The sequence below is a fragment of the Ammospiza caudacuta genome, chromosome 8 (genome assembly GCF_027887145.1).
Source record: "Ammospiza caudacuta isolate bAmmCau1 chromosome 8, bAmmCau1.pri, whole genome shotgun sequence".
NCBI classification, from domain to species: Eukaryota; Metazoa; Chordata; class Aves; order Passeriformes; family Passerellidae; genus Ammospiza; species Ammospiza caudacuta.
Window position 1 is genome coordinate 30,996,781 of NC_080600.1, and position 16,693 is coordinate 31,013,473.

Consider the following 16,693-nt stretch of genomic DNA (forward strand, 5'->3'; position numbering starts at 1 on the left):
CACTTTTTTTTTAATATATAACAAGGTCACCTTAGCTTACACAACAGTTTAGGAGAAAAAAAAAGGCAAAAAAAAGCATTGGCACCTGAGTTCATGCAAGGAAGAACATTTCATTATCCTTACAGCTTGGGGATCCCTGATGGGAAAGGGCCCCAGGGACAGCAGCAGACTCCCAGACCATAAAGAAGCAATGCAGCAGAATTTCCACATGACAAAATAGCCTAAGAAATTAAAGTTTTAATAAATCAGAGTCCTCCCCGTAAATCATCTATACCTATCTGTTTTTTCCATCTTCCCATTCCTGCACTGCTAGTATGCAAAGATCCAATCTTAGAGCTGAAAAAAAGTTTCTGTGAAAACAACACTTTTTTAAGAAGGTACCTCAGGAACAGTTTGCAGGGGCCTCTGCAGCTGATGGGTGTCTAACAGCAGGAAACATTGAGTACATTAGCCCAAGGTCGAATACAAATCTGCTAACCAAGGAGAAAAGAAGAGGATGAGCAGAAATTAAAGACCTTTGGTTTCTGCTGCTGCTGACTGCAGATGTAATGAAACTGTTCCTTATTCCATCTTAGATACTGAAGCTCTGGTCACTGACTGTAGCTCTCTACCTCTCCATCTGTCTCTGTCTCCTCTCCTCTCCATTCCTCTCCTTTCTCCTCTTTCCAATCAGTTTGCAAGTGTGTCTCATCACTAAATCTGGTGTCTACATAAGATCACACCCCTCTGCCAGTCCTGAAGGGGTTTGCAATGCTTTGTTCATTGCTTGCATCTCTCTCTCTCATGTACCATTTTCACTAGCCACAAGCAACAGGTTTCTATTTCTCTGCTCATGAGCTTCTCACTACAGGATTAATCCAACATTTAGAAAGGGCTCCGAGCAAAATCAGTACAACCTTGTAACAGCTACTGAAGACCTGAACACTACAACTCAAACCAGTTTATTTATTTGGATTAATCTAATCTAAGAGTGAATCAGTAGAAGTGAAGTGACACACCTTTTAGCAACAGGAAATTTGTCTTATTTTACAGTATATAACAGTACAATAAGAGTACTCTTGTAAGTTGGTTCCCCACAAAAGAATTGGTTTTTCAGACAGCTAGAGCCACTCATTTGTTCCAAAAATGTACCAAAAAAACTGCAAAGAAACTCACTGAGCTCTGTAGGCATATGGATTACATAACTATTTGTTCCATATTTATTCAGAATTTTTAAAGCTGCCTATTTAAGCCTTCGAATGCCATGGAACATAATTTGCAAACAAAAATAATGAAACTTGGTCTATTGATATACAAGAGTTGCTGGCCAAACTCCATCATCTCGGAGGAAATTTCCCTTATTTTCCACATTCACCATCCTAGCATGCCACAAACAAGATTTTCTGTCTTAATAGAGGCCTGGAAGGGAAACAACAGCTTTCTGGCTGTGGCAGACAAAACTGCTGGAGATTACAGGAAGACACTAATATTTTGGGACCAGACATCACCAACCAGAGCCATGCCAACCACTGTTCCCATTCCAATGGAGTCCACTCTTCCCACCCTATGGAGTCACACCCTATAGCTACTAGCACAAAAGTAGCAGAGACAAGATAATTGAGAACATCCGCAATGTAGGACTGAGAAATTAGAGAACATTTCTCAGCCTTCTTGAGTGAAATGGTTACAGAAAAGATGCATTTCAGGCAATTTGCAAAGGCGTAGGACTAAAAAGTCAGTAACAACAGCACAAACTGTCAATAACCATGTTTCTTGGCAATTTTTTCTGGGTCAGAGTGAATTGCTGCCAAACACTATGCACAGAGAATTCCTGAGGACACTGCTGATGTTAATATCAGCATGAAATTACCTAGACTCCACCTTAATATCACTTTACGGTTAACCAACAATAAAAGCACGTTGTAAGGTCACGGAATTCATACAAAACTCAGTTAGCTTAAGGCTAGCTCCAGCATCTCAACAGTAAAAGGTTATTCGAAATCTAAGTATACCCATTTTATTCAGACATAAATCCATACAGAGTGCACTTGACAAAAACAGATATACTGACAGTTTGAATTATCCTTCCAACAGAAGAACTGCCCTGGCAATACCGAGAAAGACAGATTTCCTGAAAATGTACTCAGGAGGCCACCTTTGCTGTAAGCTCAGTGTGTAAAACCAGAATTAGAAGCAAATTAGTAACATCCAAACAGCATCTCAGTGTAAGGTTTTCGGTGCTGTTTAGGTGGCCTGGAAAGGCCCAGGGATGGCCTTGAAGAGCCCGGCGCTTCAAAGGACGAGGAGAGACTTCTGATCTTGTCTCGGTCTTGGTGTTTATTAATTGTTTATCTAAAAGATTTTCTTTCAGCCTGACAGAGGTCTGCACAGCAAGTCAGCCATGGGCACACTGCGAGCCCCCGGGGCGGTCACTTATCTTTATACCCAAAGTTACGTGTACAATATTTATCATTTCTCCCCAATACCTTCTACCCTTATTAACCGGTGCACTTTTAGTAATAACCAATCCCAAAGTGCCACCACCACCACAGAAGATGGAGGCCAAGAAGAAGAAGAAGAAGAACAGGACACGCCCCAATTCCTCCATCTTACTTCTTTAGACCCCCCTGTACCAAAATCCTAAACCCTGTGTTTTACACTTTAACTAACTTATCCCTTCACCATTCACCCAGTGAAACCTTCCCAGTCCTCATACAGGTGTCGTCTCCTGTGTTGGATCAAAGTCCAGCCACCAGACACTTCTGGCAACATTCCAGGACTCCCGAGCCCCCCAAGGGTGGTCTCGGCCTCTCTGCACCTCCATCCTGAGGTGCTGAGATCCCACATCTCAGTATCAGGCAGTCTTAAATCTGAACAGTCCTAATTACAACAAAGGGATAATGCTTGCCTCTTCAAAATCTGTAGTAACATAGCAATGAAAACTTCTGGAAAACCTTGCTTCCCTGCAGCAAGAATGAATTACTTTCTTCATTCCTACTTGAAAGTAGCAATTTGCTTTTTGTTTGTTCTTTTTCTTTTCTTAGAGCAAAGGTGGGAAAGGAAATAATCCATACGTACTTACCGCCTAACACTTATTGGACTGGCAATAATTACTGTGCATAAAGGAGTTTAAATATATCTTAATACTAGTATAGCAGGAAGCATTATAACAAGACATGCAAAAACTCATCCTCTAACCCAAGCAAACAACGCGGGACTTCTCATTGCTACATGTGGAAATTTGCTCTGGTCTTGCTTGGAGGGTGTTAGGACTAGGAGCTAAAAGATGCTTTAGAACAAATTAGCACAATTATAAATCTGACAAGAAGATTAATATTCTAACTATGTTCACAATAATTAACTCACCAAAACAGTTCCAGAGTCATTATCCAGCTAGGGTGGAATGGGAAAGTTTACAGCACCCCTGTAGATTTATAAGCCAATTAAGGGTGACCCTCCTCTAGACTTCATTAGAAAAGCCTCTGGTTCAGCAGAAGCTCACACGTGCAAGCAAGAAGTTTCCCAGTGAAAGGGAATGCAAGGGATCTTTATCACCTCTTTTAAAACACTTTTCCTGCTCCCCTGGAAATTGCACATTCCTAATGCACACTCGGCCTCCTGCCAACCCTCCAGGCCTTGCACAGCATCCTCACACCTGAGAGAAGCATGACACCACTGGGGCACTGCTGTGGGAGGGGAGCTCTGCTTTATTCCCTGCATGACCAAGGGGTCAGGGGCCAACACCAGAGGAGCACTTCTGATCTTCTGATGCAGATCTGGGTAAAGGCTCACAGCCCCTGTCCCACCCAGAGCCACTTTGTGCCTTCCATGCACAGTGGACAGCAGCTTTATCAGAACATGCACCAACCAAGTCAGCTGATACCAGCTGGCCACTGCTAACCAGCTCACTCCCGCTCAATGTGCACGGGCCTGCACGGAGTGTGAACTATCTCTGTGCCATCTCTGCCATTTTCCCTCTTCACTGCCTTTCTGCACAGATTCATTGTTCTAATATAAAAGCCTTCTCTGCCACTGTCAGAGGAGTCTGCCTTTATCTCCAATTCCACAAGCTCTCCTTCTCCTTTCAAAACTCCGTATAAAGAACATCTCTTTTCTCCTTTTGTTGCATGCATCTATGCCTGTTTCATCCCTTCCTTTGTGCCTTCCTGCATAATTGTGTTTTTCAGCTTTGCAAAGTATTTTTCAATATAGATAGCATAAAAATTGCAATCTAAAATGAAATAGCATTATATCACAACCCACACTTTTTTTCCCAGTAAAATACACAATTTCGACTGACTCAAGCTGTGATGTGTATGCAGGTAAAGCAAATGCTGAATTATTCAACACTTAAAAACACTGAAAAATCATTTACTTGTTACAAGCAATAAGATTTATGTTTTATGTCTCCCAATCAATAGCTAGTGTGTCCACACATAGCTGATTTATCCATATTGAAAATATAATTATAAGTCTAGTTTGCTCTGAACCAGAAAGTCCTTTTGTAACAAGATTATTTAAATACAAATGGGGTTGGAAAATTGGTTTTAAATGGCTAATCTGTCTTGTCTTGAACTCCAGCTGCAGAATTTACTAACATCATAAACACAGGCTGAGTGAAAACTTAAAAGGTTTTCTGATTCTCCCCGCGATCTGTCTATGCAGTCCTCATTAACAGGGAAGTTGATGGGAGCTGCATGCAAGCTGGGAGAGGAGGATAATAAGCCTTGTAATCTCTATAAAGAGAAAGGGACTTTTACTGGTGATATGTCATATATGCTGGTGTGCAAACATCTGTCTTACTGGCAGCCCAATAAAGAATTTATGTGCCCAGGTCTCCAGTATACTGCAGAACATCTCTGCCATATGGGTGGACCAAACCTATACCCACAACAGCTCCTCAGAGCATCAGAGCACTTGCAACAGGGACCATCAGACATTCCTGGGATCATTAAGAAAAGTTTCATCTGGACAGATTTACTTAGGGATTATTGAAGGCCCTGCTGCCTTCCTGCTGTTCCCACCACCTGTGTTCAATGGCCCGGTGATATGCAGCGGGGAAAGGCTGGGCCAGTGCATGAAAGAGAACACTACAGTGTCACCAACTGGGAATACATCACGGCTTTCTCTCTGAGTCATGCACAAAGGCTGGGCCAGTGCACGCTCCTCCAAGAGAGCCCTGCAGAGTCACCAACTGGGAATACACCATGGCTTGCTCTCTGAGTCATGCACATAGCCTGGGAGAAAATGCAGATCAAATCTGACTTGGCTTGAGTAGAAACTAAGGATTGGTAACTTGCCACCTCATCCTTTCACCGCCCATCCCACCCACGCAAAATGCTGTGCTTAACTGTTAATTTTCTTCTTACCATGGTGTGGGGGTCTGGTTTGGGTTTATGCTGGAAACAGTCTTGATAACTGAGGGGTGTTTTTATTCCTGCTGAGCAAAAACCATCACTGAACCAAAGCCAGTACAGATAGAGATTCCCAAGTCTGGAACTCCCACAACTTGTGACAGATTGGTACAGTGCACACTACCACAGATTGTGACATTGGAGGCTGCCCTGGGGGGCAGCTTTCCCAGCCCTGTGAAATGGTCCACTACCTTAAGTCAAGGGCAAGGGCTCTTTCTTATGGGTGTGCAATGCAGAACTTCCCTTACAGCCATTCAAGAGCCAGATGTTCAGGACAAGCACCATGTTGTGCTTGTCCTCATTTCATCCAAGGGTCTGAAAAAACCTTTAACATTCAGCTGGACAGCACACTTCTACGTTTCTTCTTAGTTAGAAAAAACCCTAAGGAAAGGATAACTGCCAATAAAAGAGGAACACTGCATAATTTGAAATTATAATTCTGTACATGCTTCTGAAAGCCTCTTTGGCTTTCCTCTTTGTGCTCTGAATGGCTCTCTAGACCTAATTTAATTCAGTGAAGAAAATCCAAAAGTGCCAAGGAAAAAAAAATCAACTTTTTCTTTAGTTAGAATAAAAAATGTACAGAAGGAATTCTTGATCTTCATTAATTCAATGGGTAGGCACACAAGCTCCTAAGTGTTAATGAGACTTGCCAGTTCAGGTGGACTAAAGCATCTAATGAAATGTCAAATGAGCCTATTTTGGATTTACATTATCAGATATTTCCTCCAGGAAAGTTTGGTGAAGCATCCTAACAAACCCTTCAAGCCCTCTAAAAACATGAAGCAAATGGTTCTTCTGGACTGGAATTACATTACTGGCTCACTTGGTCAGTGTGACTCCTAGAAACTAAGGTAATGGGAAAATTATCCCAATCCTTTATTTCTTTTTCTACACCCAAAATCTCAATTTTTTTTCCTCAATTATACAGAAAATTATGCTCTGTAGTCTATGGTGGTTTCCATTAGAAACCTGTACAAAAATTATCTCTCCAGAAAACAAGCAGCCATGTCTGATGAGGCTTTGGAAGTTGTATCAGTTTCTGCCCTGAATCAACTTCGTGCCTGATCACTCTAGTAAAACACGAGAGCCCAAGTTGCTCATAAATCCTAATTCACTGTTAAATGTTTGCTAGGCTTGTTCTTATTCTCATGTGCAATATTAGGTGCCAGATAAGAAACTCATAAATTGAATCCTTAGGGCATTAAAATTTGCTGTGGTAAATTCTATTTGTTGTCTTTTCAAGTTTCCCTCTGAGAAGAAAAAATTAGAAAAGAAAAAGTGTTTACAGAAAGAAAAGGACTAAAAAGTTTGACATATAATAAAAAATTAATTTGTCCTAATACAAAATTTAAACAAGCCACATAATATTTTCAGCCAAAGAAGCACTTAACTGACACAAAATATGTAAAAATTTCTCAGTATTTCAGATTCCCTGGGGTGGAAGTCAAGAGACAGATTAAATGATCACTATATTCAGTCCAAATTCCACTGCTTTTAAATATTTATACATATATAATTTCTATACATACAATATATACCTATATATATACACACGCACATATAATACTTATACATATATATATATATATATATGTATATATATGTAAGTAACAGAGCAAAGACAGCCTAGTATAATATTTTAAGTGACAGGTGAAGCACTTGACAACTTTATGACCATCTTAGGACCAAAGCTGCTTTTCTAAGGGAAGAAGGATTTCATTAGCTTTCCCTGAATCAAGCCATGATAAAGCAAAGTGATGATACAATGGATTTTAGATGCACAGAAGTTCACCTCCCTGTACATGCATCTCCACTGCTACCATACACTTGGGGAAAATTAGGCAGCTCTTCTCCACTCTTACTGCTGTACCCTACCTCCCATCACTCAGTCATTATGTTCTAGAAGCAAAATCTGCTTTTGTGACACAGTGTTTAAGCAAAGTATTAACCAAAGCAAAAACATAAGTGTACTTGGCTACACTTAACATACTCCCCTTTATTTTCGTGAAGAATGTGTTTCTTTTAACACCACATATTTTCATGCTACCAGGGCTATTGATGCACAGAACTACACCACAGAGCATGGGGAGAATCCCATTCTATGGGGAGTTACCCATTCACTAGCAATTGACATTTTCTGTACAAAAGGAAGGCTTGTAAACTTTTCTATCCACACCTGTGGTGCCACTGCTGCCCCCATGCACTCCTACCAACAGCACCTGGCACAGCCACACACTGAACTTGTGATGCAGCAATGGTCAAGTCTGCATTAAAGTATTAGAAAAACCTTGATCACTTTCAGTGTGTCTCCTAAATCATCCCACAACCCATGCTGAAGCTCCAGCCTTCTCCAGCTGAGGAGCAATTTACCACCCATCTTCCTCAGCATGATCTCTCTTGTTCTGGCCAAACACGTATAAGGCACAGAATTAATTTTCATCTTTCCTGGAGGAAGCACGGAGGTGATTAGCCCCATTTACCCTGGTGTGCCTGAATCAGAGCCAACCAGGCACAAAAGCACACAGGGTCATTTTAAGTGCCCTGATCATCCTCATAGTCTGAAAAGCCATGTACTCCTGAGGGCCTAAACTTGTATTACACAGACAATCGGTGACATAACCCATTTAGATCAAACACCCCGTGGAGTCGCTCAGGTCTGCTCTCTCACCACTGCAGCACTCCTCGGATGTGAAACCAGAGCTGCTTCTCCAAATACCCAAATGAGCATAAACCAGAGAGCTCTGGGGCCAAAGGCCCTGCCATTCAGACCTACCCAGACGGCGTCGTCCTGTCGGTACTGCCTCCAGTTGCGGCCGGTGTCGCTGAACATGAGCGCGTAGGCGGTGACCCAGTCCGAGCTGCCGTACCTGCCCTGCGTGGCCACCGCCACCACCTCCACTCTGTCTCCCAGATCCACCTGCAGCCACTGCTGCTCGTTGGACTCCAGCGGGGACCAGCCACCAGCTCCTGAAAGATTGGATGAGGAGAATTTAGATGACAATGACAGCACAAAAAAAAATTTTGCTTGCTAAAGAACCGTTAAATTATTTCAGGCCATCACAGAGGAGTCTACTGGAGCAAGCGGCTGTTTTTTCATATTTTAGTATTAGGAAATACTACATGAGGTGTGCTTCCATCAGGTTATCTCCATTAACCTAAAGCTCATGAGGAATTTTGAATTTCTAAGACATTTAAAAGAAATGTATTATTTTTCAGCTGTACAAACATCAATGAGGTTGGCACACAAAAAAAAACCCTGAAAAATCATATCTATTCCCTCGCAGTTCTGGGAATGTGAATTTGTAACTTGCAGTTTGCTTTGATATTTTCCTTTTTGCTGTGTTCTGAAAGAAATGCAAAGTGTTAGTTATTTTTATTTGAGCCCTATTAAGTATTTGAAAAAATTGTTTAATTACAGCTTATAAATGCATTTCAGATAATTTGTTGCAAAGCTAGAAACTATTTGATTGAACAACTAAAAGGACTTCCTTCACATTGGAAAGCAGGCTGTCTCTTACATGAGCTTCTAATTCGTATTTGTCCTTTAAAAGTAAAGATTTGCACTATCCCTTGAATTCCTTCATTGGAAGGAATTCACAATTGGAATTCACAAACAGGCTTGTGTTAACACCAAGACAATGAAACAGAACTGCAACCACTGCTTGCATTTTACCACTTTGCTCACTATAATAAATGGAAGATTATGATTTAAAAGAAAACCATTCCAGACTGGAATATATTATTTTATGGTCTCCTGCTTTCTTTTACATCCTAAAATTACAGGCTATGTTTATTTTCCTTTACCTTGTTTCTCCTTGCACACATTTATTCTCCGCATACACCCAGTGTTCAATTCAGCCTCACCAATAAGCAACCAATGCAGCTATGAAGAACACAAGCCATCAAGCAAGTAGCCAAGACAGCAAATTTTGAGGCTACCACTGCTTCTGCCACCCAATACTTTTTTTGTTTTGTCATTATTAATGAAGTATGGAAAAGCACTCCAGTATGACTACAGTGAATACAATCACATTGGGAATAAAACTGAACATTTCTGTCTCAAAGTCGTTCTATGAAAAGTTTATTGAAGTGAATAGAGTTGAAAGATTAATAAATGTGGTTTCTCTCAATGAACTCAATTTCAATAACTCAGCACTTCTACAAACATTTTCTTTTCCTGGATGGTATTGTACTTTCCAACTCACAACTGAAATCTCTTTGTCTAAGAGTGGGTGTTAGAATTGTCATTATTTATAATTTATTAATATAGGATTTATCTGAACTCCTGAAACAGAACCATATCTATTCCATACCCGTATTGTTCCTGCTCCCCTCGATGACTCAGCCTCCATTCTTCTACAAGAACTCTCCAGGGAAAAGTTTGCAACCAAACCAACATGTACTGCTTCTTAGTGCCATGATTTACCCTCTTCAATCACAACAGAAGTCTTCATCATCACTGATTACTTTACCTACCTTAAATAGAATACTCTGTCCCATGAGTACACCATGAAACACCTAATGAGAATACTAGGAATTTCATCACTGATTTCTCCTTCGACTACTTTATAGCTCTTTTAACTCCATAACTATATATAGCTTATATAATACCTCCTCTTAAAAGTCCTAACAAGCTTAACTCCCACACGACCAATTTTTATTTTGATTTTTTAAGTGCCATATAGAAAATATGGTGTCTACCTTTAAGGTACAAACTACAGAGCTGTGTTCAAAGACAACAAACTACAGATTTCTCCTACACACAATTGTGACTATTGCACACAGGAACCAAGGGCAAGCTTCCTTTGGATTGTAATATCCAGTATCTAAAATAGACTCTGAACACAGTAGTTGCTGCCTGGTTCCCCCCCCCCCCCTCCCCAATCAGTTTTATTCCAGGAACTGATATAAAAATCTCCTTCAGAAGTTCTGGCAAAGTTGTTCCATTCATGACTCAAAAAAGCCTGTTCTAAATGTTTTCAACACATATTAAAAGAAAGTTGGCATTTTCATCTTTCCTTCATTCAACATAGAAAATTACAACTAGATGAAAGAAAATAGCATATAACAAAAATATTTGGTGAGTTTTCCATTAAAAACACAAAAACTTTGCTTTCTATGTTCTAGTTTATACAAAAATTCTTAAGCCAAGCCTGTTAGCACAGATGCTTCCCAGCAGTATGTCAAACATCCTAACTAAATATCTACTTTATGCTTTCTCCCTTCTGCTGCTAGAAGTGGCAGGAATGTGATATGCTTTCAACAAAAGTGTTTGGCTTTACTGTGCACTGCTGTTTTCCAGCTTGAGCACAACACCACAGGCTTCTAATTTCAAATTCAAACAAATGATACACACTGAACAGAAATTTGGGGGATCTGTGCTGAGCTTGAGCCCTAAAATCATAGATTGCATGGTATCTCTGAACTGCATCTCTCTTTACATGACAGGCACATTTATCTGCTGGGAATGTCATTCTTTAGATGCAAGCACTGCAGACACAGCACTGCCACCTGCTCATAGCATCACCTCTCCAAAGCTGATCTTCCAAGAAAGATCAGTTACAGACCATGCCTTCACAGAACAGCAGCTGCTTCGTACATTTTTTTCCTGTGGAGAAACAAGCCCACTGTGTTTCCCCTCTCCCAAACCCTCCACCATTACCATTTCCACAGGTGGACAGTAATTCTAATGCTGGTAAGAATGGCAGCTAATATCCCAGCAACAGCAAAGCTGCATTGGCTGCATGACTAAGGGCAGAACTGAAGCTTTTCCCACTGGGCCTCTCTCAATTCTGCTAATAAAGCAAACATGTAGCTTCTGCTTGCTTCTGTGGTTATCCCAAATCCTCACCAAATACTGCTGTGAGTGACAAAAATCAATAAAAGTTCTTCTTCCTCCACATTTACTCCATCATACAGAGCAGGTGGCACAAGGGATACTGGCATTTTTTCCAGCACAGTCTGTGTCTGCACATTTCTTTTATGCACATCATTCCTGATAGTGTGTCAACAACCCATCCTGTACTTTTTTTAGTAAGTACCAAAAAAGCACAACCAAAGCAGAGCAACTATTTAGAGCCCTTTGCTCCTCTACCCACTTTGATGCTTGCCCTGTGGACTGTTTGCCAACAGAGGCCCAAGACAAAGGACAAGAAGACTAATGGACAACAACACAGGCTGCTGAAGACACAACTTACAGGACATCAAGTCCTCTGAACAGATTCAAGCATAACCCAAAGTCTTTTTCCTGCAATTGGGCACAAACATATTGAAGAGGACTATATAATTTTTTTTTAATTGTGCCATAAACACAAGCCAGACAAAAATTTGGCTTTGATTATGCCCATCAGATCTGCACATGTGATTTGGGTGTGTTAAGACATCACATTGGCTGTCACATGAAAACAAGAGAGACAGGATGCTCAATATTTCCCCTCTCTACCCACCAGGTTCCCAGTGGCATCGACAGGATTCTGCCCATTGTGCTACACCATCATTCCTCACAGCTCACACATTTCACATCTTCTGGGGATCATTTCAAAAGAGGTATTCAATATGGTATGGTACGGGGAAAATACCCCAGCAGAGAAACAATACCACAGGAACCTGATATATTGTTCATATTCTCCATGGCAACAAATCATAATGTTAGAAATATGTGGAGAGCAAGGATCTGATGGTTTCTCAGTTGGAAACCCATATGACTCCAAGAAATATGATCAAATACTTTTGTTTCTTTTTCAGACTGTGCCATAGTTGTTTCAAAAACTGCATTTAAGCTCAGTGTTACACATTCAATGCTTTTTGATGTTCCCCCGGGCTGCTCAGGATGCCCATACTTATTTGTAGTTGATTATTAGAAAGCAAAGGGAATTATTATTTCCACCCTACCTGCCTTACAATCAGCTCAAATGGCTTTATATACAGTATATATTACTAAAAACTCCTGGACTTCCCACTGCAAAGAAGTGCTTCCCTGCTGCAGAATTTTACTTTAATGCCCAGATCAAACACTTCCTGGCCATAAAATAAATTCTTTTTGACACTATATATGCTTTATTTTCTCATACATAATTGCATATACTGACTACTCAGGCTGAGAGCTAATAAGAACTGAAAAATCTTAGGTGATACAGTCATACTGTAGCAATTTTCTTATTATTTTTCATTATTTATTTACTGTATTCAAAATAGCTGATAAATCCCTCTTGTGGGAAAATAATATATTTCATACCTCAGAATCTTATTTATCAGACTTATACTAGCTCTTTAGCATTACCAGTACAGATTTATCAGCATTTTAATTAAGCACTTTCAGCTGTTCACACAAAGCTTTACTCATGGGTACTTTGTGTGTTTGTTTTTCTAAATGGCACATTCCACTACTGCAGGCCTTTTTTTTAAAACAACAGCCTTTTACTTATGTTATCTATTACTGAATAAACTTGATGAATTAGAACTTTCTGTCAATAAAGGACGGGGTTCTACTTTATAAATTCATCTCCACTTGTTGCATTCATGTTCACATTAACAAATATATTAATCTGGCTTTCTACCCAGAGGCTCTGTTCCTTGCAGCACTGTCTTACCAATTAGAAGCAAAGCTAAGCCAACTCATCAAAATATTCAGAAAGCCACAGACCAGTCCTTGTTAAGAAATACTATTTCCTGTAGAGATATCTCCTATTTGCATTCAAGTATCAGTCCAAGAAAGTTTCTACAGCCACCATCTAAACACTGCTTGATCCTCCAACCCAAGCTCAGGCACTAAGTAGACTTAGTTCTCTTCACAGTAGCTGGTACGGAGCAAATTGTGCTGTAATATTCTGTATTGTGTTGACAATACAGAAATGTGTCTGCTATTGCTGAGAATCGCTTAACACACAGGCCAAGGCCTTTTTTTGCTCCTCACACCCCCCCACTAGTGAGGAGGATAGGGTAAGCAAAATTTGGGAGTGGACACAGCCAGGACAGCTGACCCCAACTGACCACAGGGATATCCCATTCCATACAGCATCATCTTACAGCTGGGGGATGCAGGAGGAGGAAAAGGGATGTTCAGAGTGATGGCTTCATTTTCACTCTTGTGATTCCCTGCCCCATCCCAGCAGGGGCAGTGAGGGGCTGTGCAGGGCTGAGTTGCTGGGGTTTGTCCAGGACATGTGCCCAACATGGGCCTCAGAGTGTTTGAGATAATTGCAGATTTGATTGGAATGTAGTAGATTGCATTTACAGCTGCTATTGCTGGTTAGCTATTAATCAGCAGCTTCTGTGTTTGCCAGGGGGCTTGCTTCCCTTACTGCTTATTAGAGTCTATTGCTCATTAGTAGCTACTTTTTGTTTTTGCTGCTTGCTGTACTGCTTATCCACTGACTGCTGGGTCTGGGAACATTTTGATGACAGCAGTGCCCATGCTCCTGGGCTGGCAAGTGGCCAGGGCATCCCTGCTGCTTCTGTGCACTGGGCAGGCTGGAACTCCAGTGTGAACTCAAGCCAAAGGGGTATGACCTGTGGATGAGTCCCTGTGGCAAGAGGACAGCCCAGGTGGCTGTGGCTGGGAAGAAGCCCATGCCGGAGCAGTAACATCTCAAAGTGCCTGTGCCTGTGGCCACAGCTGTGCCACAGCTGGCACCTCTGAAGGGCCTGTGGGCCAAGGGTAAGGGCACACTGCAGGAGGTACTCCCTGAAGCACCATGGGTGAGCACGAGGCTCTGCTGGAGTATGTCAAAGCACACCACAATGCAGGGACTGCAGCCATGGGGAAGGCAGGAGCAGGTTTACCTCTGAAAGGACTGTGGCCGAGGTAAGGCCATGCTGGAGTGAGCAGCTGTGTTCAGGGGCTTCATTGTTTTTGGGGGTTAAGGCACAGCAAGTCCCCATAGGAACTCTGCCAGCACTACAGCTGCACATTCCTACACAACTCCATGCAGCAAAAGAATCAGACAAGGTAGAGTTTAGCTTCTAGGTCCCTTTGTTGGCCTCAGCTCATCAGTTATCACATAAACACTCAAAACATGAAACAAAAGTTGCTGAAACAATCCCCTTACTTAGGGCTTGGACTTTACCAGTGTGATACTGGATTGCTAAAAAACTACAATATCTTACCCCTCACTACATGACAAAAGTACTCTGGGATAGTTAACTAAGACCTGTTTCAATTTCTGACCTTAAATTGAAACTACTGTCACAATTTCAAACATTGTTAGTATCTCTTTAATACAGAGTACAGCCAGAGTTTGACTTGCAATACTGATTTTGAACCTCTTCCTCTTTTCTACACATAAAATTAGCTATTGGAGCCATCTGCACAATCACATAAGCATATCTATCCACCATCTCAGCCAGCAGTTGGAGACAAAGGCAGGGCAAACTCAAATATCATGCTCAATGTTTACAACTTTCTTTTGTTGAGCAGTAACCACACGATCTTTTACTTGTTGAGGAACTCTGGTTCAAGAGTTCAAATATGATATTGTTAACTCCCATCTAACACTTCTTTAATGGCCAAACAACTCCTTATCATTAGTGCCAAGCATATAAGAGAGAGCCCTTTATTGTCTTTCTATAGATTTATCAAATGGTGTTTGATTAAAACACACTTCATGGATGCTTAAGAATGAAAATTCTGATTTATTTTCAATTAAAACCTTTTTGTAGTAGTGATTTTCTAGTGTTTCCTAAAATGAAATTCACATGTAATATGATAATACAGGGCTTTCCACTTTTAGAGGCTCTACCTTGGAAGCAAGATGAAAGCTGACAACCTGAATTTACAACAGGATGTCAAATGATGCCCTAAATACTGCCAACTTCTCCTTTCTGGTACTATGCTTCATATTCACACTTCCACCTGGTGTGTGAACTCATTACCTGGACCTCAAACATTCATGATGGCAAATGTCTGAAAAGTTGTTTTTCACATTCACTATTTCTGCAGGGTTGTGTAATCATTGAATTCCACTGGAATTTCATACCTAGTTGCTATTGTCTGTAACACATTTTAGAATAGGGTCTCAAACCTAGCAACCTTTAAATTAAAATATGGGAACTCATCCAAAGCAAAAAGACTGTCTCAACTTCCTGGATGATATCTCTACAATGGAAGTGGAGATCTTCACAATTAATAGAAGCTTTCTATAATAAAGGAGAAAATAGCTCCTACACAGCACACTCTCAGGAGCATAAATTAACACACTGCATAAAAGCAGCATAGAAAGATATTCTTTGTAAAAGTGATTGAAACAAATAGTTTAGGCATTTCATATTTCAACCTTACCATCTCGTCTGTTGAGTTTTGCAAAGCTGGGACTGTGAGTACTGAAGAGCTCAGAGGAACTGGTAAGGGCAGCTGAAGGTAAGGGAGATACCAATGCATCATCACAATTATCTGAAAAGTAAAACAAAAAAACAAAACATACAGAGGTCATCATATGAGCAACACATACACCAACATGTGCTATCTCCAGGTAGTGTTTTTTCTACTTAGTAAACAGAGAGTGGACACACAGCAGCACACTTGTGCTTGAATTCACATGTGAGAACTGAAATTAACCCTCTAGAATGTCCCAGTCTGGTGGGACAGCAACCACATGGGAGCTGCTGTTAAGACATCGAAGGCTCCAAAAACTGGAAAATGTTGTCCTTCCAGTGAATGAGATTTGATTGTCTACCCTGCAGTTAAAGAGGCCATTGACTCTTGTTGCAAAAGCCACTGGAAGAGTGCAGTAATGCCCTGGCAGCCCTGAGATAACATCCCAGGTGTTCTGTGTTCAGTACAGTTTTTCCACAGAACAGGTATGTAATGTAGCAATTACAACTTCATATTTCTGTGTGGAAGTGACACACAGGAACATGCCACGGGGGCTTTTGCAACATGTAAAAGTGTGTCCATGCTTCACAGGTGTCTCAGGCTGCACTAAAATCTCAAAACCTGAATACCTCCATCATGTTTTCCTCAAGTTCACACAAACCTGCAGGGCCAAATTAGTTTTGTTCACCCACGTGAGCAGCCGCTATGTTTCTCCCCTCTTTCTTTCACAACTGCTTCTGAGGACAGATGGGCTGTGCTAATACTCAAATGGAATTTTTGAGCCCATAATGTTTGAACAGGGACAGAATTAAATAAAGTAAATTTTCTCATTACAATGCTGTCACATAAATACTCAAGAACATAATGCGGGGTTTCAGTAGGGAATAATAATAATAAAACCCCTCTCATTTTTAATTGAATCTCCCATGGAGCAAACATGGACCTAATTACTGGAAAAGGCCTGCAGGTCACCAGGATCTCAGGCCAC

General features: G+C 40.9%; 1 protein-coding gene across 1 annotated transcript in view; it reads right to left on the minus strand.

The window, feature by feature from the left end:
* CNTNAP5 (contactin associated protein family member 5) overlaps nt 1–16,693 on the minus strand; it is a 266,317-nt gene that overhangs the window by 181,729 nt on the left and 67,895 nt on the right. The window contains exons 2-3 of the mRNA XM_058809950.1: nt 15,673–15,783; nt 8,170–8,363 (exon numbers count right to left, since the gene is read on the minus strand). Of these exons, the coding sequence (XP_058665933.1) occupies nt 8,170–8,363; nt 15,673–15,783 (305 nt within the window). The remainder of the gene's footprint in view (nt 1–8,169; nt 8,364–15,672; nt 15,784–16,693) is intronic.